This window comes from Colossoma macropomum, unplaced genomic scaffold (genome assembly GCF_904425465.1).
Source record: "Colossoma macropomum unplaced genomic scaffold, Colossoma_macropomum, whole genome shotgun sequence".
In the NCBI taxonomy this organism is placed as follows: domain Eukaryota; kingdom Metazoa; phylum Chordata; class Actinopteri; order Characiformes; family Serrasalmidae; genus Colossoma; species Colossoma macropomum.
In genome coordinates this window covers 44,881,003-44,907,153 of record NW_023494792.1, presented here as the reverse complement: position 1 = coordinate 44,907,153, position 26,151 = coordinate 44,881,003, and the positions used below count along the sequence as shown (strand labels likewise).

Sequence of the window (26,151 nt, the reverse complement as noted above, 5' to 3'; positions counted from 1 at the left end):
ATAAATTTCACAATTTCACATCAAATCATTCTGAGTAAGCTTGTATACGTCTTAGGTATGCAGGCATTTTCAACAATTGGTGGAATTCCCCTCTACTTCCTGCTTCCTTGCTGTTCAGATACTTCTCTGCCTAGCTCTGCTATTTTCTCCTCTTTATTTTTAGAAGTGTTTTTTTTTCAAGCTACAGTGTTTGAGCTCGTTATATATACAGAAAGGTCAAGAGCACTATGAAGCCAAAAGTATATATTTTTCCTTGTTTTTTTTTTGTTGTTGTTGTTGTTTTTTTATTACAGTACTACTATAGACACAGAAATTAGAAACGTTTTCCTGGCTACCAAAGTAGAAACTTACAAAATGCCTCTTCAGGTTTCAGAACACATGTGCTGTCAGAATTTTTACGAACCTGACAGTTTTGGAAGCGAGGTTTTGGAGCTTCTCGTTTGAGTTTAACCTTTTAAAATCCTTGGAACCACCGGTGGTTCCAAAACACACTTTGTCATATTCTTCATAACTTTCATATTTCATAAGCTACATTCAAAAGGTGGGTGTCATATGAGAGCTGTAACTGTCTTCTTTCCAGTCAAATAGATGGGTAATGTAATTTTAAACCCTTATAGTAAAAGAAGCTGAACTATCTACTGAAAGTCGACCCATTTTTCCACAAATCTGGGCAATAAACTATAAACAGATGGCGTCTCTTCAGTGATATAAAATACAAAGAGCGTTTAAGATTTTTGGCTTTCAGCAGTAAATTGTAAGCATATAGCAATACGTGTCATAAAACACATTTTCTGTTAATTTGAGGGGAACTTTTACTAAAAATAAATAAATAAATGAAATAAAAATTCGCATTTATTTCATGCAGTTACTGAATAGTTTGGCTTACGATTTGGTCATGTGAATTCAAATGGAAAAACTAAAACATACCCACGAGCATAAGGACCTCCATTACACAAGGAGTAGCGTTTGGGAGTTTTAGCAGCAGACAGCAGGCGGAGGGCATAACAGAGCAGTGGACAGTGGACACACACAGAGCTGGGCCAGCAGAACACGTGTAAGGAGCTGCTAGGGACTGCATTGGAGCTATACCCAAACGTTCTGCTACTTATAGCTCTGTAGTCTCATCCTCTACTACTGCTAGCACAGCCTGTCATGCTAATGCTAAAGTTTCTGCTCAGAAACCATGGCAGAAAGCCAGAGCAGAATACTGGTCCCAGTGACTCCATTTGCAGAACAGATCTGACCCACTGCAAGGCCTCAGTGAGTCTCCTAAAGGCAGTGATCATAATGCAGAAAGAATCAGAAGAGGCAGTCATTCATCAGTGGTCCTCTGCCTGCAGGGCGAAGTGAAATGTTCTCAAGGCTATTTGGATTAAACAACTGGCTATATAGAAGCTGCAGGACAAACAGACTAAAAGATATTGACAGCTTTAACCTGGTTTTTGTGAACAGAGAACCTCATTGTCTCCATGTGCAACTTATCCATCCCCATTGGTGGAGACACATCAGCACTAACGTCCAATGACTCTATCATCATTCCAGAGCCACAGCATCCTCTCCCCACTGAGAACGAACGCCCTGATGGAGCGGCACTTATCGGATGAAAGCCACAATGATGATCAATCGTGTGAGCGGCTGGGGACACCAAAACCACACTAGCAATCTCCACCACCTCCTGATCCCATTTGAACTTATCACCAATTATGGAGAAGCTGGTTTCAGCTGAGACAAGGCCATCGCTTTCTCTGTCAGCCAGCCCTCAGGTTCAGCAAAAAATTAGCCCAGTTTCTCCTCCACCCTCAACTACTGCCTCAGTAACCCAAAAACCCTCCTCCTCCATCACAGTCACCAATCAAGGAGTTAGTTAAAGCTGCCACACCTGCACCACCTCAAAGAAAGAGTCAAGCGTCTCAATCAACAGAAAGGCAGCTTTGCTCTCTACCTCAAAAGGAGCCCCACCCACCCTCCTCCGTTAATGTTAATTATTTCAATTCTCCTTTACTTTTTAAATGACTGTATTTTTTTTATTTGTAAAGCTCTTTGAATGGCAGTGTATGGAAGGTGCTATATAAATAAAGCTGCCTTGCCTTTAATTCCACTCTCATAATTATTTCAACCCTTTTTTCTGCTCTAACTTCTTCCCCTTGTATCTCTCATTCTCTCATACTCTTTCTTTCTCTTGCAGGAGATATCTGGAGGCATGCAAGGTTAGTTGAGGGTAATGGATGACTTTCTCTTGCTCTTGCCCCAGAGCTTCATTTGGTTTGACCTTTTGTTTTTAGTGCATAACAACATCCACCTACAGCAAATTAGCTTGAATTTGACATTTTAGATTCATTTTCAGTTCAGGGGTAATAGACTTTCCTTGAAAACTCCACTGAATTACACACAATCACACAAAAATATGTCTGATACTGCATTCATTTCAAAATTGTACTTACAAGTACATGTTTTTTAAAGTTTCCATCTGTCCAGGATTTTCATGGATTGTCCTGGATTTTGGTCCTCTGTCTTGGAAAAAAAAATCCATCACTGGACATAAATGTCCTGGAATGTTGGCATTTTCATATGTTATCATTTCTTATGAAGTTTAAACTGTGTCTGGTATGCATTTTTATCCACTAAAACAATTTCCACAGAAAGAACAGCTTTAGACTATCGTCTGTGTGGGTATCCAGGATTTTTTTTGTTGGGCTGAGGTCTCAGTTCTGATATTAACTCTCATTCCTTGCTAAGTTAGCATGTCTGACTAAGCCCATGTTTGACTGTGTAAGCACATTGCAACTCCTTGTTACTGGGTGACCACTAGAGGGCATTACAGGAGGCCGGAATGTTGTCCGTCAGAGATGAGAGATGTAGATTTTAGTAAGAATCTTTTTCTGTTATCTAAATAAAAGATACTGGATTTCCATCATTTTAGAAAGAATATCTTCCAGACTTTGCAGTTTTCTTTTTTAAATAGTCTGGAGAATTGAGATAATGCCAAAGTAGTTCTAAAAAAAGCTTTACAACCTCTGAAAGTGCAAAACAGTGGTTCCCATGCAATCAGCCTTTCCTGCACAATTCCATGTGTCATGTTTTCCTTCCTCTAAAACAGGTCGGAAAAATCTTGGACACTAGCTGAAGAGATTAGAACCAGGTGTGTTAGAGCATAGATAGAGACTTGTTGAAAGTGTTTCTTGATATGTGCCTCCCATAAGCAGTATTTCTTCAGTAAGTGACAGACCATGTGATCCTGTAGCTATCTAACTAGAAAGTTCCAGCACTCAGAGTTACAGGATACACTTAATGCTGAAACAGTCAGGAGTAATGCAATTGAAATGAAGCCTCTATTCTGATTTGGTGTTGATGTTCACTGTAGCAGAAATAACTAATCAGCTGAGAAAATTATTATGGATTATGGAATTATGGTCAGAAATCCCAGTACAGGAGGAGTACAGTACTGGACAGTTTAGTGTTCATTTACTCCAACACGTCTACTTCAGGCTGCGTTACACTAGTGAAAACATAGAACAGTGCTACTGTCCTCCAGGGCTCCATCTGCCCATCACTGAGACACAAGGCGTATTATCCAGATTTACCACAAGAGGGCGAAAGGCAATTTGTTGTTTTGTTGATCAAATATTGGTCCTGTGGGAAGACTAGGATGCACCACAAACACTTACAGCTGCCACAATATAAAGGCAATTCAAATCCACAAAACCCTGGCACTGTTTTTCACCATAGAAAAGGCAGATGGAAGACAGAGACGTATTTCTCTATGGAACCCTTCCTAAACAGTACTTAAAGATGTAAAGCTTTAGGATATAGAATTCTAAGAAGAACTCTTAAATAGGTATAAAAGCTTTACAGTATGTGACGTTTCTTTGTACCTTACAAAGGTTCTTCGTCTTCACCAATCTCTTTTTCAAATACCGTTCTTTAGAACCAAAGGTTCTTCTATGGATGAATGGATAGACTGACAGACAGGCAGAAGAACAGATTTGGCACCTTTGTTTTTAAATGTGTATAATTAAGTGGATGGATGCATGGATGGATGGATGGATGGATGGATGGATGGATGGATGGATGGACCAATAGACAGATGGATAGACTGATGGCAGGATAGATAGATAGATAGATAGATAGATAGATAGATAGATAGATAGATAGATAGATAGATGGATAGATAGACGGATGGATGGATGGATGGATAGATGAATGGACCGACAGACAGATAGATAGATAGATAGATAGATAGATAGATAGATAGATAGATAGATAGATAGACGTGTTTATATATATTTACACTATTGTAGTATAGTATAGTGTTTATAGTACATGTATACACAAGCTGCAAACAAAACGTTCATAACAATGTAATTACATTGTGCATCGCATGATTGAGGGGCAGAGTGTGAATAAGAAACAGGGTGTGGCTGCACCGTCCCCACCCCAAGCGTTCTGTATCAGCGGGACAAAGAGGGTCGCTGGGGGTGGGGGAGGAGGCTTTTTTTCCGGCGGGAACGCGGGAATCTGACCAGCAGGGGGCGGCAAAGCTTCGGCCAAAGCCGATTCAGTGGCGCTTGCAGTGAACCGTGTCCAAGCATTTAAGGGCTGAAACACGGGCGCTTTGTCTCGCTACAGCAGCCACTCAGAGGGGCTCTGCGACTGAAAGATCTCTCCTGCATTCGGGGGGCGACGGAGGGAGAAGGGAGGAAGCAGCGCGCATTTTGGACGCTGAACGGGCTCGAGATGTGTGCGTGAAGAGGGCTATGTGGCAGCGGAGAGCCAGGCATAGATTTTTGGAAGCGCCAGGGGAGCGTGAGCACACGGGCCATCTCGGGGTGATGGAGGGAGCGCTGCTGCTTTGGCTTTCGCACGATAACGCGACCCGGATGCTGCCGGCTGGGCCGAGCTGAGTCTGTGCTGTGTTTTTTTTTGCCCTCTCGTTGAACCTGATCCACGCATGGAGAGAGGATCTGTACATTTGTCCTGCTACGAGCGATGGTCATCGGGCATTACGGTCAGCCTGCAGCGCTGCAGAAACAAACAGGGGATTTGATGGACGCATGAAGGGCCGAGACACTGGCTAGACCTATCTGACTGACTGACTGCAGGTTCCTGGAGGGAGTAGGGATGCGGCGCGTTCTTAGTATAAGCCAGTTTGCTCGTAACGGTGGGGGTACCTGAATAATAGAAACACTCAGCCTAGACGCGTGTGAGTAATTGGGATAGGATTGGGATCTGGCTCTGCTGGAGGCGTCATGATGTCTCTGAGATGCCACAGAAGTAAGCCCGTTTGGGCCGCCCTGTGCGTGCTGGTGCTCTGCTGGCTCTACATCTTCCCCGTCGACAGGATGCCCAGCGACAAAGAGGTAGTGGAGGAGGTTCTGAGACAGGGCCAAGCTTGGACCAGGAACCAGACTGGCATTGATTTGTACAGGTACTGTACAGGCCTGTCATTTTAAGATTTGCTGTTATGTAATGTAGCAATTACAGCAACGTGGGTGAGCCTGTTTCATATCCCAGACAAATACATGAAGAATGTCTCTCGCAGGAGGTCATTATCTAGCAGTCACTTGTTTTCAGAAGCCTGGAGCCATGACCCCATGCATTCTGCACCATAATTTGTCCTGCTTCTTTACTGGTGCAGCGTAGAGAGAGCTAGTCTCCCATGGCCTGGTCTGTTACTCCTAAACTGCCTTCTCCAGAGGATGTGGCGCAGACAACGCACTTATAGGAAAGCCGATTAAGATAATGCGCAGAGCGTGACACCTGTGTGTGGCTCTGCAGTGAGTTTAGTTCAGATTCAGCTTGTTTTAGGCCAGGTTAATGACATGTGCAAGGACATTGCTTGGGAATGGCGGGATACCACTTTTTCTTTTCCAATACTGATATTGAAATCTCAAATATTGGCCGATATCTAATATGTGTAAAACTACCGTAAAAATTACTACGCTTTAAAGTGAGCTATTGTTAATTAAAGCATTCTGCTTAAAAGAAGTAGCATTACTGTGTCAGCAGAAGAAAAACACATTAAATATGGTGTGCGAGTCAGAGGTGTCACACCATGTCATATATCTTTCCATATTAACGTCACATGCACAGGCTCAAAAAGAAGGTCCAGCTCAATGTTTAGGTGTTAAGTGCAAACTGAACATTATACTGATGAAGATATGATGACAATAGTAGACTAACAACACAGTCAGCTCGCAATTATCAGATCCATCTGCTCGGGGAAGGGATCCGAACACACACAGCATCACATATGTTCTTCTGCATGTTTTGTGTGGATACACATTCTCTCTAATCTTACATAGTGTAGCTTTAAGATGAGCATCAGCAAGGATGCTCAGTAATATCAGAATCGTATCAGTATTGGCACTGGAGAGACTTAAGATTGGACTAATATTTAAAAGCGATATTTGGTGACATATCTGTTGTACCCTGAGAGCAGAATGTTAGGCTACCTTATAGACATAAAACTTATATTTCTTAATAATGTTAATTGAGGTAGATCCCAGTTTTTTCAGATTTTATAAATGTTTATAAACACTATCAGAAAAAAGTGACAAGAGAGTTACCACCCCAGTGACAGATCAGTACCTTTTTTTTCTGAGAATGTATTAGCATCACCAGATATGTAGGGATATCAGCATCAGCTAACAATCTTCATTTCGGTGCATCCCTACAAAGTACTTTTATATAGAAGTGGCCTGAAAAGTTTCCATTTTAGAGATATGAGTCGCTCTGGCAGTGACTGGGTGTCAAAATTCATTTCCTTTTCTGATACTGATACTAATATTGAAACCTTAAGTATCAGCCAATACTAATCTGATATTTCCGTATATACAGATCTGAAGCTTTAAAATGAACTAATTGATGCGCTTCATTTAAGATGAGTATCTAAAAGTAGGTTGTCATACTATCATATATAAGCTACTCAAACACTCACAGGAAAAAATACACAGCTAACAACGTCACATCACAGAATGTGAATGTGTGCTGATTTGGGGCAGATTTGTTACAGGATTGGATCAGATTCATTTTTTGTTCTCTCTGATATCTGATCCAGCATTTTCTGCTGATTGGCCTGTTACCGATACCTGGTATTGGATTGGTGGCATCTCTGCTTGGGAATAGGAGTGTAGATGGGTTCATAAGTGCATTTATGGTCAAGCATGACTATGCAGCAAGCCTGAGGTATTAAAAGACTTGTCTTTTCATTCATTCTCAGTCACTAATCTGACTGAAGATGTGTTCTGTGTCAGTCACATCAGTCAAATGCTCTGAGTACTTACCCAGGCTGCACGATATGGACACATTTACTATTATGGCGATATACTCCGATTGTGATATGTCTTACAATTTCATTAAATTAATAATGCAACATGCACTGTTAATGATAACAGGTTCTAAATGTTTTTTGGCTTGGACAGTTCTAAGGAAAGCCTCACACCGCTTTTTTAAAATTTCTGCAGAATTCAGTTGCAGTCATTCAGAGTAGTTTGATGTGAAATGGTTCGTTGTAGAGAAACCTGACACCTGGATTTCTTTACAGTGGTGATGATAGGAAGCAGGGGTTGCTATTTTATTTACTATCCAAAGCAGCCAGTTGACTTACAGGTGTCTTCTGAGTTCTTGTTGATAATGGTAAAATAGTGTTAAATAAAAAAAATACATAAATAAGGTACTTTACATGTATGTCACCACCATGAATGGGTTTTAAAAAGCGTGTTTTAGGCCAATCAAAACACAATGTCTCAAGCAATGTATTCCTAACAGTTTTATTTACCAGTGTTCTGTGAGGAAGCTTTTAGAAATATTAAATTATTCAGACGTCTGGTTCCTATCACCACTACTGTGAATAATTCTGACTTGGTAAGGTTTTCTAGAACTGGGCATTTCACACCAAACCTCTCTGAATAACTCTGTTTACATCTTAATGATTTAACTCTGGAGACAGTATTTACAATGGTGGAATTCCCCTTTAGTTTGTACGGTAAATTTACATTCTTTGAAGAACGATTCTTTGAAAGGTTATTTAAGGAACCAAAAACGGTCCCTCTGTGTCAACCCTTTTCGGCATTTTTTTTTTTTAAGAGTGTGGTAAAGACTAGCCTGCTCTATTTTGTCCAAAATAATGTACTGAATAGGTTGATCCATCAGAAACACCAACAAAACACTCATCTGGAGCTGTGATTGGTCAGAATTCTCACAGCACTTAAAGAAAAACACTGTCACTGGTTAGACAGCTTATTTGCATATTGTGGCCTTCTACAATATCATTATTGCAAAAAGTAATATTGGGTTAAGGTTTAACAAACAGTACATTGTGCAGCTCTTGTTAGTGTCCTGCTAATTCTAACAGTTGCCCACCTCTTCCCTCCCTCTGATCTATATTATAGTAAGTCTTGTTTTAAAAGGGAATTCAACAGTTTTCAAAATGTCTGCATAATTCAGTTGTTGAGATCTAATAATTCTGCATATTTTAGTCATTACACATTGTATGACTGTAAAATTGTGAACCAGTTCAGATTTCTTTACTGTGGTGGTGATAGGAACCAGAGGTCACAATGACTACATACATATAGCCATTTTATTTACTATCTCAAACAACTAGTGAGCCTTGTTTCTTCTGAGTGTATATATGTAATAACAATAATGATGAAATAGCGTCAAATCTGAAAAAGTGCATTTTCTTCAGGGACTGTCATGCCTTATAACACCCTTCATGTTTCTTTCTGTCATGAATGGATTTGAAAAATATGTGTAAGGGCAAGACCATATCAAAACTATCAGACATCAGGTAACATGTTCATAACAATTTTGTGTAATAACCTTCTGTGAGGGAGGTTTTAGAGGCTTCAGACGTCTGGTTCCTATCACCACCACTGTCAACAATTCTGATTTGGTCCATTTCTCTAGAACAGATAATTTCTCATCAAACCACTTGAATGACTGTTTACATCTCAACGATTTAATTGTGCAGAATAAATTTTGAAACACAGGTGAAACTGTCCTTTAAAAAACACATGTATCTATATTTTGTAGGAAGTTGATAGCAGAATGCTGTGACCCGAAGAGGATGTTTGCAGTCACCAAGGAGAACTCACCAATAGGGAAGGTTCTGTGGTACGATGGCGAGTTCTACCACTATCACACAGTCAACAACGAGACCTATCAGTTCTTCATACAGGTACAGTTAGTTCTTCTCCATGAAATATAATATTTATCATGTGCAGTCAAAATAATGATCATGCCAGGTAATTTTAGTCATCTGTTCAGCGATCATGGCAGATGTTTTGTTTCACCATACTCATAAACTTAAGAGAAGTTTACAGTTGTCTGACATCTGTTTGCTTCTGTTTTGGTAAACTGTTCTTACCCATTTGTTTTTAAAAATACATTTTTTATACTGTTTTATGAGCAAAATACAAGTATGCAGTGTATATGCAATATTTGGTATTTGGTGACGTATCTGTTGTACCCTGAGAGCAGAATGTTAGGCTACCTTATAGACATAAAACTTATATTTCTTAATAATGTTAATTGAGGTAGATCCCAGTTTTTTCAGATTTTATAAATGTTTATAAACACTATCAGAAGAAAGTGACAAGAGAGTTACCACCACAGTGACAGATCAGTACCTTTTTTTTCTGAGAATGTATTAGCATCACCAGATATGTAGGGATATCAGCATCAGCTAACAATCTTCATTTCGGTGCATCCCTACAAAGTACTTTTATATAGAAGTGGCCTGAAAAGTTTCCATTTTAGAGATATAAGAGTCACTCTGGCAGTGACTGGGTGTCAAGTTCAGTACTCTTATGTAGAGATGGCACAATACCACATTTCCTTTTCTGATACTGATACTAATATTGAAACCTTAAGTATCAGCCAATACTAATCTGATATTTCCGTATATACAGATCTGAAGCTTTAAAATGAACTAATGATGCACTAATATATGCAAAACCCAGAATAGCACAATTGAATGCTGTTGTTTTAAAAGAGCAACACTTTGTTTATCTTTTCGTTCATCCACCTCATTTGTTCCATTTCATGTATTTTGGTTTAATTAAATGATATGTTAAAGCATCATTACCCCGTTGTCTGAGCAGATCATGTGTCTTGGGAATAAATGACTTCCTTTGGGAAAAGCTCCTCCTAGCTGCCTGCTTCTCTGACTTGGGGTCAGGTTCATCTCTTTTATAGCTCACCAAATGTTGTGCTTATTACTGTAAGAGTCTCGTATGATCACTTTTAGAGCTTGGTGCCAACACAGAATCTTTAGGAACACTGTCCAAGCCTCTGTTACTTGCTTCAATGGTAGTAAAACCCCCGACCAGATTATGACACACCCCCTCTGGGCCTCATATGGTGGTCCTCATCAAGAACAAATAGAGACTGCAGATTGGGTCACTTCTCTACATAGTGGATGTGATATCAGAATCTTGTATTTCTTTTTTTTTACTCAGTTTGAAAACACCATCTGTCATTTTCTTTTTATAATAAACTTTGCATTTCAGAGATTCAAGATGTTGTTATGATAGCGATGGGCTTTAAATCCTGCCCTTCACTGCTCCCATTCTTGAGGCATTGATGTCTGGATCTGGTGTGGCTTCACTGTGAAATTAAATAGATATTGACTGTGTAGTTTGTACATCATGATGAAAGCTTGACCTTCATGTTGAAAGTCTTAGTATGTTAGATCTCTGTGACTGTTTTATCTGCTTAATGATACAAAAAATGCATTACAACATGCTCCAGTGTCCCTGAGAGCTTCAGCAGTGCAGAAGGTACAGATGAAAAAGGCTTTTATTTGGAAATCTTGATCGCTGGGTGGGATGCTAACCCAAGTGTTTACATCTTTGACTCCACTGTCGGTTACACTTTACAGTAAGTATTGACAATATTAAGTGATGCATTTGTTAATGTAACCCATGAGGTACTACATTAACAATGGTCAGATAATATTAGGTAATTAAGTCACAACAACATTATGTTTTTACCTGAAGTGTTGACTAAATTTAAAAACACATGAAATATTGCATTAATAAGGGTTAGCTAGTATCAAGTAAGCAAATAACAAATCCATTCATTCATGTTTTTCATTGCTTTCATCATATAGCGCATAGATAGATTAAGATTCAGTAAGCATTGTTAATTGTCTGTAATAACTTTAACTTTTTACACGGTCAGTCTGAACTTTCCTTTTTGCTGGTGTCAAATAGAAAGACAGAAATGGTCCTTCTCTAACATAAGAGGACAGTGTTGACTAACTAATTACTAATGCATTTCTTAACATGAACAACACATAAGGTTAACTATTCATTATGCTTAACTAATATTAAACAAACACTTAACAAGTAACAATAGCATTAATTGACATTGTATTGACTTATTCGTTGTGCATTAGTGCATATATAAATTGTGATTAAATAAGAAATGAAGCCTAATAGTTTGCTTAGCTGTAATAAATGCTTAAATACTAAGGTGATTGTGTAAGTTCATGTAAATCGGCATTACATAGCAGAAATGTAGGACTTATGTAATCAGATAATCATAAATAATTATTGCATACTCGGAAATTACATGTTTACCCTAAAAAACTCCCAACAGGATATCACACACTTTAAATGAAAACTAATCATATCTTAGCAATACCACCTATTAAACAGAACTAAACATCAATAAGAATTTGTTCAATACATTTAATATACCTGATGAAAAGTGAAACTTAATCTTGTTTTAATAATTAATTGATATTTGTTTACATTTGTTACATAGCTAACCATTATTAACATAGTATCTCATGAGTTTTTAATGTTAACAAATACATTAGTTAAAGTTAGTAAACAATTTAGGTGAAAACAACTAATTAAGTAATGTACCTGTTGCTTGTTTACTTAATAATCAATAACCATTATTTATGTCCCTGCTGAAAAAAAAAAACAGCACAGACAAACGTGACTTCCATGCTGGGCTGAGCTGGTATATGCTGGTCTGGTGCTGGTTTAGCTGGTCACTCAGCATTGTCATGCTGGGATATGCTAGTTTTTCTTGCATTACTTAATATTAGTTAGTCAACACGTGTTGTACCACACTGTCTAAGAATGAATTGCTCCAACAGTTAAAAACAGTCATGGTGAAAAATGTTTTCAGTTTGAGGATAATGTCACAGCAGAGATGGTGACTTGAGTCAGTGGTGACTGAGCCACTTGCAGTTTGACTCGAGACTAATGACTTGTGAAATATCAAGACTGATTAGATTAGGAGGGCCAAGCTCAATGTGTTAAATGAATAAAATTGTTCTTTGCTTGTCATTTTAGCGGTCATACGCAGTCATTACTGCAGTGCCAGATTTGATACGGCTTCAAAAATCAGTTCATTTCCTTCAGTCTGATGGACTGAACAAAGCGCTATACATGCAAAGGGAAAGAAGCAAAGCAACTTGAAATAGTTAGCTAACGTATTTTGGATAGCAATGCTAGCTAGTGCCCTAGTTAATTTAACAGAAGTTCCTAATCCAGCTGCAGTTTTCATTGTTTACAGGTCACATTGCTTTAAAACATATTAAAACTTCAGCTGGATTATCTTGCCAGCTAGCAAATGACATGCTACACAAACGACAGGCTAACCAACCGTTTCAATTTACCTCTTTTCCTGTGAAGACCACATTTATTCTGTGAAGCCCTTCAGTTCTGTGCTTCAAACTGAAGCTTTTTGTATACAAGGTTCATTTGAAGCTGTGTCAAATCAGACATGTTCTTAGTAGGGTTTTACTTTTGTGCAGTGCAGTACTGCTAATGCTAAAGACTCGGCTCGCACTCACACCCCAGAGAATCAAGACTTGACTTAAGCCCTATTGCTGGATTCATTTTACCAGAGGAGGTCCAGTAATGTAATTTGTAATTGATTAGACTAGCTGATTCATACAGGATAAAGGATCTGTGTAATTTTCCCAAATTACCCCAGACAGCCTTGAAACATGACCCAGGCATTAAAGTCAGCATTGTGCAACAGGCGCCATACTTAAATATAGCAACAAAAAATAAATATATAAACAAAATGCGACACTGGATAGAAAAGGAGACTTCAGATCTCTTTTCAGTGTGAGGTGGCGTCCGTTCAATTCGAAATAATGATGCATAATCACAGCATATGGGAGTGAATGTACAGCAAATTGTTTTTGATTTTAGTACTCTTGTCATGAACTTGAGGACGAAGGAATTGGGTCAAATTAAGCTCCATTTAGCTGACAGTCTTGTCTTCAGGTCGCAGAAAAAGAAAAAATGGTGCCATTTTTGTTTTCCCGGTTTTGTTATTATATTACAGTGATGTTAATTCGAACAGGCCTGCTATTACTGAGGGAGCATTAGGGGAGTTTGGAGTATTATAGAGGGTAACTCACTCACTATTACTTTCAGAATTTTAAAAACTACAGACATGGTAGATTTGTACTGGATTAAAATCAAGGATCTCGTTGGTGATCACTGAAATTACAGCACCTCCCCAGGTAAAACTAATCCAGCTCCAGTAGAGCTTTAGACTCACATGAATTAAAATACATTGAGTTGCATTAAAATAAGTAAGAAACTGTCCTGCAACGTCTACATACACAACTATGCTAACGCTAACCTCCTCAAAATCTGTGTGATAATGAGATTTTTTTCTAATTTAAAATGACAGTTGTGAGATGTCACCACTTCCTTTATCTATCTATTTATAATTCATATTAGTACTTTCTTTTTTTCCCCCAGATAACGCAACATTAGTGATAGCATGATTTATATAAATTACATTAGAGCAATTTAATATGCAATTTATTGGCTAATTGAAAATTTTATCTAGCCAATCCAATGCAGTGTTGATGGTTTATTTATTTTAGATTTTTGGATGGACTGGTACTTTCCTGTGCTCAGTCAACCTTAACATTATTTAGAGAACTCACATGACTGGCCATAAACCAACTACAGTATCTCTGCCGTGTCTTAGCAAGAGAAAAACAAGAGTTCTGTTCAGGACATGCGGTTATAGTTCACCAGTTCCGTAGAAAACTAACATCAATCATAAGCTATGAAGATCAAGATTATAAAGAAGACAGGCAAACCCTATCTGAGAAATTGATCATGTCTTGATGGTGTGTTTTTTTTTGAACTAACAGTGAAAAAGTGTTTAACACTGTTTGAATGTGACTGAATAATTAAAACCCATAAATGATTTTACGATTCTCACTGAAGCTGGGATTGTTCCTATCAGATATGTTCATTTGTAAGGTTGTTCTTTTAAATTTCTGATGCAGCCAAACTATGTAAGCTGTAGATCTATGCTGTAGGTACTAACATATGTGTGCGCGTGTTCACTTCCTCTCAAAGATTGTGGTTTGGCTCAGCCTTTTTTAAATTACTTTTAGAAACTATGGTGTTATGTTTCCAAAAGAAGTGTAAGCAGCAGTTATAAACAAAATGAGCAGTCCACCTTCTGCTACAGGCTTGCAGAAAAAAGTCTGATTTCAAATGAATGATGCATTTAAAATGTTTGAGACACAAAGATAAATAGCCAAAATGCTGTGGTCGTTTTCAAGTCCATCATTCAGCTTTATCACATGACAGTTTTACAAGTTTAGAATTACAACTTCACAATTTCATGGTTTTAATACAAAGATTTTTCTTGTTTTAAGTGATTCACAAGATATAATTTAACATAAACCTTTTTTTTTTAATCAGCTATGCATATATGCATATTTAGGTGATATATCGTCACCATCAGTTCTAAACCTTCCCCACTTTCTGGCCTTTACATCATGAGAACAATTCTTGACAAAAAGACCAACAGATATACAGTACTGTGCAAAAATCAGAGACGACCCTTCATTTATTTCATTTACAGTCAAAGACACCACTAAGTACAGGTTATTCATATTTCTGGAGCTATTTCTGAGGAGATTAGATATATGATTTTTTTTTCTAATACTGAAAAATGAATAACATGCACTTAATGGTCATTTTGAAATTAAATAGCCTAAAGAGTGGTCTCTGACTTTTGCAGTGCTGTGGCCTGGCATTTTAGAGAGACAAGGTTTTGTTCTGACAACGACTAGGGCTGGATGTAAGAATTCAGTACTGTTATACAGAGATGGCGTGTTACTATTTTTTTCTTTTCCAATACTGATATTGAGACCCTGAGTATCAAATGACATTGTTACTGATCCGATTTTGTTGTTCGAAAAGACTAAGCTTCAAAATGAGCAAATTGATGTGCTTCACTTAAAATGAGCATCTAAAAGTAACTCCTCAAACATTCCACTACCGAACAGGAAGAAAGACACAGCTAACACCACATAAAATGACACAGTGCTGTTTTAGGATAGATCTGCTACAGGATTCATTTTTTTCCCTTCGATATCTGATCCAGAATTTTAACAGGCAGATCTACTGAGACCTGTTGCCTTCATCAGTGAGCCAATAAGCACGCTTGTTTGAAAATCTTTGAAAATCAAACTGCTGATTGGCTAAATGATTGGTCTAAATGACATTCTGTATGCATATTAACATATGGTTCATCTGTGATGCGCTTCAGTCAGTAAATATGCCCACTTTTGGCACCTCACTTAGGTTTGTACCTTTAAAAGAAGTTAACAAAATAAGTAGGGATGCATGATGTCTGCACTTTTATTATAACCTTTACTGTAACCCTATAGAAATAAATGTTATATATTTCTGTAATAGCCTTCCAGGTACCTCTAGCCCCAAATTCTATATTTTTATAAAGGTTAATGTAGTAGTGGGCTTATTGTTCTGGGATGTCCCTTCACTTTTAGCAAGAACCATTTAACAACCAAAGTAAATAATTTATTGTGCAAAATAGCAAAAACAAAACCAAATAATACATATGAAAAAAAAACCTGTGTCAATGTTGTTTTCAAACACTACCCCCATGGATCCGGCGAAACAGTGCAAGATATTGTTTCGCATCTGAAATTCTACACGGCTGAAGTTGGCTTCCTATCGGCAAATTTTATGTTCCTCCTTAAATGTGGCTGCAGTTACATTCTGGTACATGTACAGGCTCCTGAATGTAACTGCTACACCATTTAAGGTGGAACTGAAATTTTGAGTAAGGCAGCTTCAGCTTTGTTGAATTTCTCAAGTCATTTGGAAAATATTACAGTTATACAGCTATCTGTAGCAGCAGGTCAATGGCTTGTTTTGCACCGAGACTGTGGGTCAGTTGGCTCCTCAGGCAGTATAAGAGGAAGTGTGGCAGTCACTGGAACAGACTAGACAGCAGTGCGATTAAAGGTCTGCTGCGTTTTCATGTACATTTGAAACATGCCTGAAACATCCCTGACCCAGTCACTCAGCTAAAGAAGTTAATGTTAGAGTGATTTGTAATGTTTGTATGTTGTGTTATATCAGTATAATGTTATGACAAAAACTCAAAACTCAAACCGTAGGAATAATATCAACTGTTGTACTGGATGAACCGGTATATCACCCACTACTATGTTTACGTATCGACATCGGCAGATGCATACATCAAAATATCAGAAATCAGCATCAGCCCACAATTCTCATATCGGTACATCCCTAGAAAGAAGTAGCAAGTTCATGAAAGTTATCGATACTGAGATCAGTACCGAAAAACTGTAAACGATACCCATCCCTAACACCTATAGTTAGTAGGTGTTACTTTAGTGACATTGTGTTAGCAGTTGCAGTTTTAGCACAGTTCCATCCACTTACTCAAGCAGTACGTAATGCATCCACACTCAGCCTGTTAATTTCACACAATGAAAGATAAAGAAAGAGGCTAGAAGGTGTATCATTATGTGGAGTCTCTTAGAGAAGCATGAGCACTACACTTATCAGGTGGTTGCTACGTGGGTGCATTTGTATGTGTGTGAGAAGAAAGAGAAGGATATGTAGAGGGGAAGATGGAAAAGAAGTGAGTGCTTCATGTCTGCGTCTCCACTCCCACTCTCCAGACGGTGCACTCTAGAGGACAGAGCGGCACTGTGCCTGCCAGAAATAAACAGGCAAGGAAAGGGACACCACAGGGGTCCTGTTCGCCCTGTACTGGGCATCGTGCCCACGTCTCACACTTACCGTTCCCACAGCTCTCGCTCAGTGTGCTCTTCTCATTAGTGATGAGCACAAAAACTACAGAATCTAATAATCACAGTCTCAGTACAGTCACAATCACAACACATCCTCAAAGCCAGATCAAAACCTTGCAACTCTTTTTAAGCCATTTGAAAACATGGACTCCCTTTACAATGGGTGAATATTTCATGATGAATGGACCAATAGAAATGGTCCAAAATGTCTTGTTATAAAGTCTCATATTAACGTACATGAAAGTGAAGGTTTTTGTTCATTAATAAAGGGACCGTTTCTGAGATTTTTTTTTACAGATTTGAAGTTTTTATGACCACAGCAGCTATATTTTTTGACTTGCCTCCATGTCTTGATACATTGGGGTGGGCAGTGTGGAAAGAACATTAAGACACTGCTAGCACAACACACACTATGCATCACAGCATTTTGTTTTTCTGAGGTTTCATAAGTTGAAACAGACCAAAAGGAACCAGTAGCTCGACATCAAAAAAGTACTGTCAAAAACTGTTAATAAAATAATTTTAATGTTTGACACTCAGTAGTGCACTAAATCCAGTTATATATACACACATGTAAAAGTCTTCTGCAAGACTATGCAGGTCTGTCAGTTACATACAAACACTTTTTTACGTACATGTTTAATTCATGTCCTGGTCTGTTTTAAGTGTGAATGATATATTTTTATACATAAGCTATATCCTTAAATAAAGGGATGGTCTGACCAGCTGCCTGCCCCAGTTCTTATTTTTATGAGTTCTATAAAAGATTTAGATCTGTTTCTGAGCTTTTTTGTTCCGGTAGGTCACACTACAGCCTACCAGCTGTTTTTATGACTGACAGAAGAAACCATAATCACCAGCAAAAGTGGTTAAACACAAGCTATACTCCAATACTCAAATATCAACTGCTGAAATGTCAAAAATGCTCTTCTCTAAGACAGAGTCATTTCTTCTGACTGTATTACAGTGAAGTTCCAGGTAACTTAATGACCACAAAGCACTTCTCTGTGAATTCGTACATCAGGGTACCTAAGCTATGAGTCTTTCTTCTTCCTTGTGCAGCTTTTTGAGAAGAAAAATTCTCAATACACATCTGTTAAGCAAATATTAGATGAATCTTTGATGTACCCTCATCTAGGCATTTTAAGAAAAAGTACATTCGGCCAGGCCAACTTTGCTAATTACGTGTAGTAGCTAGCTAACTTTATACAAGTGCTGCTCTTACTGCTTACTCTTTCACTGTCTTCTTCACTCTCTCTCGTGTTTCCGCCGCCCCTGCCTGAGCTGCATAGATCTAGTGGTCGAATGCAAAGCATGTTGTTTTTTCAAAATGGATTGATAAAAATGCTCAACATTATTTTAAATGGTTAAGTGTCCATTTACTTGGCTGCACTGCCAAAGTATAACCTATGTGTGGGAAACACTGATTTTCTGTTTTTGTATTTGTACTAAGTAGAAACTTTGTAATGGCTATATGCAGCATAAAGAGTCATTACTTAGGAACCAGTGCTCAGCACAATTATACTGTTATTGTGAAAATATATTATACAAAAAAGTTAAATGGGAGCCAGATTTTTAAAACTTCTACATAGTTAAGTGTTTGAGATGTAAACAAAGTCATTCAGAGTGGTTTGGTGTGAAATGCTCTGTTCTAAAGAAACTTGCAGTCAGAATTGTTCACAGTGGTGGTGAAAGGAACCAGCTGTCCACCTTTAAAAGCTCCCTCACAAAAAGTTATTGTATGAAATGGTTATGAATATGCTGCCAGATGTCTGAGACATTGTTTTACGATAATTTTGTGATTATGTTTTAGATTAATATGCATTTGAATCCATTTATTCTTAATCCAGTCATGGCTGAGGGATACAAACAGGTCATTGTGCGGCAAAATAATCCCCAAAAAAAACATATTTTTCCCAGATTTTCCGTTATTTTACTATTATCAATGTTACATATGTAAACTCAGAAGACACGTCTAGGTTTACTGGTGGTTTTGAATGGTAAATAAAATGGCTATGTTTGTGTTGTAGACATGACGACCCCTGGTTCCTATCGCCACCACTGTAAAGAAATCTGAGTCTCTACAATGAACCATTACACACCAAAACAATGAACGACTCTGTTCTCAAGGACTGAATTATTCAGAAATTTTGAAAAGTAGGTGGAGTTCCCCTTTTGTTGACCGATTATGTGCCATCAGAATTAACTGTTGTACAAGATGTAAATATATCTTATATGTAATCTATATACGTAAAAATATATTACCCACCTTATTTTTACACCCATACACAAAATGACCAAAACAAATAAAAAAGATTTAGCATATTTTTGGTGTATTTCATCAAGTTTTATTAAAGCTACTGCACAGGCGTCATATTTTGAGTTCATTAAACAAATAGTAAGTGAACCTAGCAGTCTGTATCTTATGTTATATTATTTGAACATGTTACAGCATATATTACTATATCATTGTTCTATTATTTGAATATGTTACAGCAGTCAGATATGTTCATCAAACAGTTTTACAGTATAGAAACCAAAGCTCATGTGGCAAATACTGGGTAATATGAATGTATGTTTAACAAAACAGCAGAAGGATTAACAAATTTAAATGTGACGTCTTTTGAATAATGAACTACTGTATCGTTATTCTCAAAAAATCCCATTTAGCAGAATATACAGAAGACAGTCAATACAGCAAATACCTGCATGTACCGTTGACTTTGTTTGCTCAAATGATGTAGACTCTAAAATCACCCTTGTTAAATCCAGAAGACTCTTCCTGGATATCACCTACCCTCTGGTATTTCTTCAGTAGTGGCAGTGTATGAGGCAGGAAGCAGGATATGTTTAGCAATGCAGGTCTGCATGTTTACATCACAGGCAGTGCGGAAAAGTGCTGCGTGGTTTCCTGGCAGACACAGATGACAGGTACAGTGACTCAGTGATAGACTGTGGATGTTGTCTGTACTAAGGTGACACTATTATTACTCTTTTTGAAGTCACTAAGAAGCACTTTTCTGTTGTCAGTTCAGGAGGGTTCTTAATCGTAAGCTTGAGAGCTACACACATCTACAAGGTTTGGTAAATAACCAAACCTTGTAATAATTTGGTAAAACTTTATCTAGTGGTCCTTTGTAGATGATTAATAAACTCTTAACAGATTATCAGTAACACATCAACTACATATCAGTGAAGTAGCAGCAGTGAAGCATCTGAATACACTGAAGTAAATATCTTGTAGATGTTCTGTTGATACATTACTTACATTAAGTAGATGTGTTGTTAATATGTCACTTCCATTAAGCAAAGCCTAACCTTTACCCAACCTTACCCAAAACCTAACCCTAACCCTGGCCCTAATCCTAACCCTAATCTTAACCTCAAATTTAAAACCTAATCCTAGCCCTCATGTGTTTTTGACCTGTTACTGAGAGTCTTTTGAGTGTTTGTTTCATCTAAAAAGGACCACTCAAAACTAACATTTAATATGTTATTTGATGCTATATAGTATTTTGTTGCGCAGAATCACGTCCCTCAGCCCCACTGCATTGACAGAATTCACAATTTTGCATCCTTTTTGTGTTTTGCGTCTATCAGTATTATCTCACTACAGTACCCAGCATGCATTATGCGTATACGTCATACAACCTTTGGAAATCCCCTCACGAAAATAAAGAAAACTTGACTATTGGCCACTGACATAAAAAAAAATTATGCAGCCCACTCTCGAGTATCTGGCCCCTTGTATTTATCTCACTCTAGAGTCTACTTTGTCAGCACCATAGAATGTCAGTTGGCATGTTTACAGTAGACGTAGCAATGGTCAACTTTTTTTATTTTGGCTGGAGTTTCCCTTTAAAGAAATACTCTAGTTGTATTCAGCCTAATCTGTCTGCTGCATTTGTATCACATGATCGATTACTGCAGACTCAGACAGGAGTTATTGCGTAATTGCAAAAGCACCTGCCCATTGGCTTCATTTATAAGGTTTTTCTTTTGAGTCAAGGAGTTTCCTTTTCTGTTAGTTAGTAATAAGCATGTGCCCCTGGTAAACAACCACATGATACCCACACAGTTGATAAAGACTAGGTGGAAATGTTGCAGTATGGCTTCATACAATTCAGTAATTGCACTGGCTGTTGTCATAACATTTGACTTAAACTCTCTCAGTGTGTCTGATGATGAACGGAGGGGAAAAGAGTGTACTTGGCGCTCTCTTTATGACAGGTCTCCTGTCTCCCCCCCACCCCCGCTATTTTTGTCCTCCGTCACCCTCTGTCTGTCTTCTTCCTCTTTTAGTCGGGTACAGTCAGTTCTCCTACTGCCCCTTCTCCTCATCTCTCTGCGTATCTCTCTGTTTTTCTCTTTTTCAACTCGAAATCTTTCTTCTGTACGTCTCCTGCTAAAGGAGTGTGCAATGCCTTGAATTTACCCGGTTTAAATGTGTGCCTCATTTCCACATGAATTAAATACGCTAAACACAGCTTCAGCCAAGGGTAAATAATCTGAAGGACAAAACTAATGTAATATACTTTAAATAAATGCTAAATGCTAATAAATGGTGTAATGTACTTTAAATAAATGCTAATGTAATATACTTTATTCATGTGGAAATGATGAAAACATCTGAAACAGATAAATTCAAGGCAGTTTCCAGTGAGGGTTTGCCGAGTACCTGTACAGAAAAGCTTACTCTTCTCAGTAGTCCATCAGTCCATTTCAACCCCCCCCCCACTGTATTGTTGAGAGTGAAGCTTCATTCAGAGCCCTGTGGTCCGAGTAAAAAGGAAAACAGACTGTGTGAGTAGGAGGGGGATGGGGGATCCCTCTGGAATAATGAGCCCAATTGTTTCTTCCGCGACATATTGAAGCTTTGCCCAGCTTCTTATCGAATTGACTACTCTTATTGTGTGAGTGTTTCTGTGTGACCACTCAATGTCCCACTTTGTTTTACAAAATGCAGCGATAGATAAACAAATTCTCATCTTTACAGTAAAAACCTGGTTTTAACTACATGAAACATATTGTTTACTGCATAGCAATCTGAGATAGAATCAGTAGCACACATTATAAATGGCTGTCCTGTTTTTAAAGGCTTAAGTTAATACATCTTCTGGTATGACCACATTGTAAATCTTGTTAGAAGAACTGCGTATTACATCCCAACTCCAGAGTAGAAGCTTCATTCATGAAACGGTTCAGATCGGTTTGTATTGTCTCATCATATCATATTACAACAATGGAAAGTGTTACGAGTGTGGAAACTGATTGCTCTTTTGATACATATATGGATCACTTTACACCTAAAGTGCTGTGTAGAAGTCAGAGACCACCCTTCATTTATTTAATTTCCAAAGAAAACAGCCATGAAGTACATGGTATTCAGCATCAAGAAAGAAGTAGCCTCACCAACTAAATATAACAAAATATAACTTTTTTAGTATTTATTACAGCTTCTGTTCTTTTCAGAAGACTTGCTTTTTCCAAGAAAGAAATGTTTTTTGGTTGCATTTTCTGCTTCTCATGATTCAAGTAATCCCAAACACATTCAGTGATGTTGAGATCTGGACTCTGGACTGTGTTGGTCAGTCCATTGTACTGAGAACACTAGCAGCTTCTTAGGTTGATCTGCAAGTTTTGTCTGTTTCCATTTCAGGAAATAGACAAAAGTAAAGGCTTCTTGACAGCTGCACATCCTTTCAGACTCATAGTGTTGAGTTGTCTTCTCACAGTGGACGGAAGGACAGAAACACCTGTGGATTTTTTCAGATCTGAAGCAAGAGTGAAGCTTGATTTTCTCCTCTCTCTCAAAGATGAAAACTTTAAGTGCTGTTGATCTGATGGGGACAGTTCTAGTGGTCTACCGAGTTCCATTTTCTCTGCATCATTTTTTAACTTCAGTTTTGGAAACTGCTGTTTTGCACTTATTTTTCTTTGATTTTCTCCTTCTTTATGCAAGAGGGTCATCTTACAGCTAATATCCTTAGCAATGTCTCTTGAAAATGAATAACTTGTACTTAATGGCTGTTTTGATTGAATATTAACTAAACAAAAAGCAATCTTTGACTTTTGCACAGTACTGTATAAACCTTTAAAGTATCAGCCTCTATCTGATGTTCTGAATGCATATGGTTATAAGTGCAAAGTGATTGCTTGGCTGTTTGGCAGCCTTGGGCGCATATATAAAATGTGTATGTGGTTTGCAAATAGCTGGACTTGAGAAAGGAAAGGCCACACAATTAGCAAAGTACTGCTCAGTCTCAGCTGTCACAGGCAGCCTATATATCTGGAGAAGGCACTGTTTCCAGTATGTTTAATGTTTACATTGTCAGTGTAAACTTGGCATAATGACAATAATATGATTATGACTGAACTAAAATTTGGATTTTGTTATGACTGTGTTATCTTACTTGTTCATCAAAAAAAACTTTAAATGGGTATGTGAGTTTGTGAGGGAAAAAGTGCGAGGACCCCTGGTAAAAGAACTGCTGACTGACCTCACTGCTTCCTGTCTTCTCTGGCATCCCCTCCTCACACACAATGGCGGTCTTTATTAATGTTTTCCATTCTATCCAGAATAGCCAAGTGAAAATAAGTCCACATCCCCTACAGGGAACCAACTTAAATGTGGCATTTTTTGGCAAATTTTACTGCATGATTCAGTTTACTTGCTTTACTTGTTTACTTGAGTTTAACAGATAAATCATACAATATAAAATAAGCATACAAGAGAATGTTTTATCATGTCAAAATGTGGTGCATTAATTGTTGACTATGAAGCTATGAAGCAATTATCAAAACAGTAAACATTACATGTATTTGGCATCTGTAGTACATGTTGATGAGCATATTCAGTAACAGCAGTGCATCCTGAGGTGAGGCATATAGTATTTTTTGGCATTACTAGAGGTAAAGTTTGTGCACCCCTGGTCAAAATAAGTGTTTTTTGTTGTTCATCTATCCTCTACTTCTGCACATTTGAATGCACATTTAATGTTTGTTTGCTGACTTTAACATTTTGGGGGCTAAAAAAAAAAACAATTTTTTTTTTAAATCATAAAATGTGGCTGTGGCATGCAGCCATCCCCTGGGCCCCGATGACGACCTTGAGAGTCGGCAGTGCACAAACCCTGAGTCCCGTCGTGGTGTGGTGGGGAGAGGAGAGCTACGAGTGAGTGGGGGCAACGTGCGCCACAGTGGCCTTTACATAAACACATTTTACATTTTGTGTTTATTTTTTACTAATATGTTAAACTAAGAAGAACTAAATACAACTATTAACTAAAGAAATACATAAATTGTACACCAAAGTTTGCAGAAAATAGATTTCCACCTAGAAAATTGCTAATTGCTGGCCAGGAAAAGCATTGCTAATAGAATAGAATGCTCTGGAACATAAGCCCAAGGTCACCATGCCCAATTTCACGCATCACCTAGATGGGCATAAAGCCCACCAGTATTGGGCTGTGGTGCAGCGGAACTGCATGAGAGGTGGAGCTCCATCAAATACTTTTGGGATGAGTTGGAGTGGCATTTGTGATTCAGAACTAGTCATCCAACATCTGTACCTGACATCACTAATGCTGTTGTGGCTGAATACAATCCAATACTCACTGCAGTGTTTCAACATCTAGTGTGAAGCCTTTCCAGAAGCGTAGAGGCTCCTGCTGCAGCAAAGAGAAACAAACTCATGAGAAATATCCTTGATTTCAGATGAAGTGCTGGATCAGCAGGTGTCTAGGTGTCTACAGTCATGTAGTGTGTGGAGGGTGAAGGCAGGCATGGTTGTGTGTGCCACTGTGTTTATGCTTGCTATGTGGAAATGTTTGAAAGCCTGTTGATTCAGTTGATAAGGAGCACTATATGAGCACAGCTCTACAAATGGACGTGTACTTTAGATGGACGTTCAGGCTGAGATGTGTGTGCGTGGCATGATTGTATGCGTATTGCTGTCTTCATTTCTGTGTCTTGGTTGTATAATGAGTGCTGTTTTTTGGTTGCCAGGATACTCCTCTGCAGCTGCCGCTGAAGAAGTGTTCAGTGGTGGGTAACGGAGGGGTTCTGAAGAACAGCGGCTGTGGAAGAGACATTGACCAGGCCGACTTTGTTATGAGGTAACGCTGTCTTTCTCGCTTTCTGACCATCTAAAACCACCGGATGAGCTGTCTTTGTTAAACACGAAAGAACACAATTGGGTCATTCTACAGAAAGTCCACTTTTCTATCTCTCCATAGGTGTCACTGGTGTTACCAATCATCATTGGTGTTACATATGAGAAAGGTAACACCAGAGACATTTTTGATAAAAAATGCAGTTTACAAAATGGCTGCTACAGAGCATCAAAGCACATGTTGTCAGTCATGGAATATCCACTAAAATATATAATTTAATCTATTTGTATTCTATTTTTTCAGAATGACCTAAGAATAAAGTAGGTCATACCAGTGACATCAACTAAAGGCTTCATATGAAATCATGAGCTAAATGAGAAAATTTCTGATAACTGAAAAGACACAGTGGATTTACCATTTCATAGATCCTCAGAAAATAGGTAAAAGAAAGTCAAGTGATGTCATCAGTGTGATTTTTTGTTATGCGGTAACAGCAGTGACACGACTCCTGGGGACAACAACTTTCATTATATATTTTATAATATTTATTTGTCATTTAATTAATATATGTCATAGTCATGTATAGATTATTGTAATTAAAATTTTGTAAAAAAAAATATGGCACTCACCCTTTACACATGGCTGTGGGGACGAGCACTTCTGTGGTGCTTGGAATTCTAGATAATTAATTTAAAAAACAATATTGCTAAATCCATGGCTGAAGAAAGTGTAATTGTTAAAATAACTCTTTATCATTGCTTTATTTTAAAATATTACTAAATTGTAATCCTAACATGTTTTTTAAGTGTAATATATCTCTAAACGCTAGGGACACAAAAATGGACGTTTCTGTAGAATGACCCAATTGATAAGTGCCCAAGTGCTGAATTGACCTATTCATGCTTCACCAATAAATGCATTCTTTTGTAG

General features: G+C 38.0%; 1 protein-coding gene across 1 annotated transcript in view; it reads left to right on the top strand.

Moving 5' to 3' along the window:
- Nucleotides 1-4,601: 4,601 nt before the first annotated feature.
- Nucleotides 4,602-26,151, top strand: part of st8sia1 (ST8 alpha-N-acetyl-neuraminide alpha-2,8-sialyltransferase 1) — a 29,689-nt gene continuing 8,139 nt past the window's right edge. Inside the window, exons 1-3 of the mRNA XM_036577321.1 lie at nucleotides 4,602-5,425; nucleotides 9,037-9,181; nucleotides 25,115-25,224. Coding sequence (XP_036433214.1) covers nucleotides 5,247-5,425; nucleotides 9,037-9,181; nucleotides 25,115-25,224 — 434 coding nt within the window. The 5' untranslated portion in view covers nucleotides 4,602-5,246. The remainder of the gene's footprint in view (nucleotides 5,426-9,036; nucleotides 9,182-25,114; nucleotides 25,225-26,151) is intronic.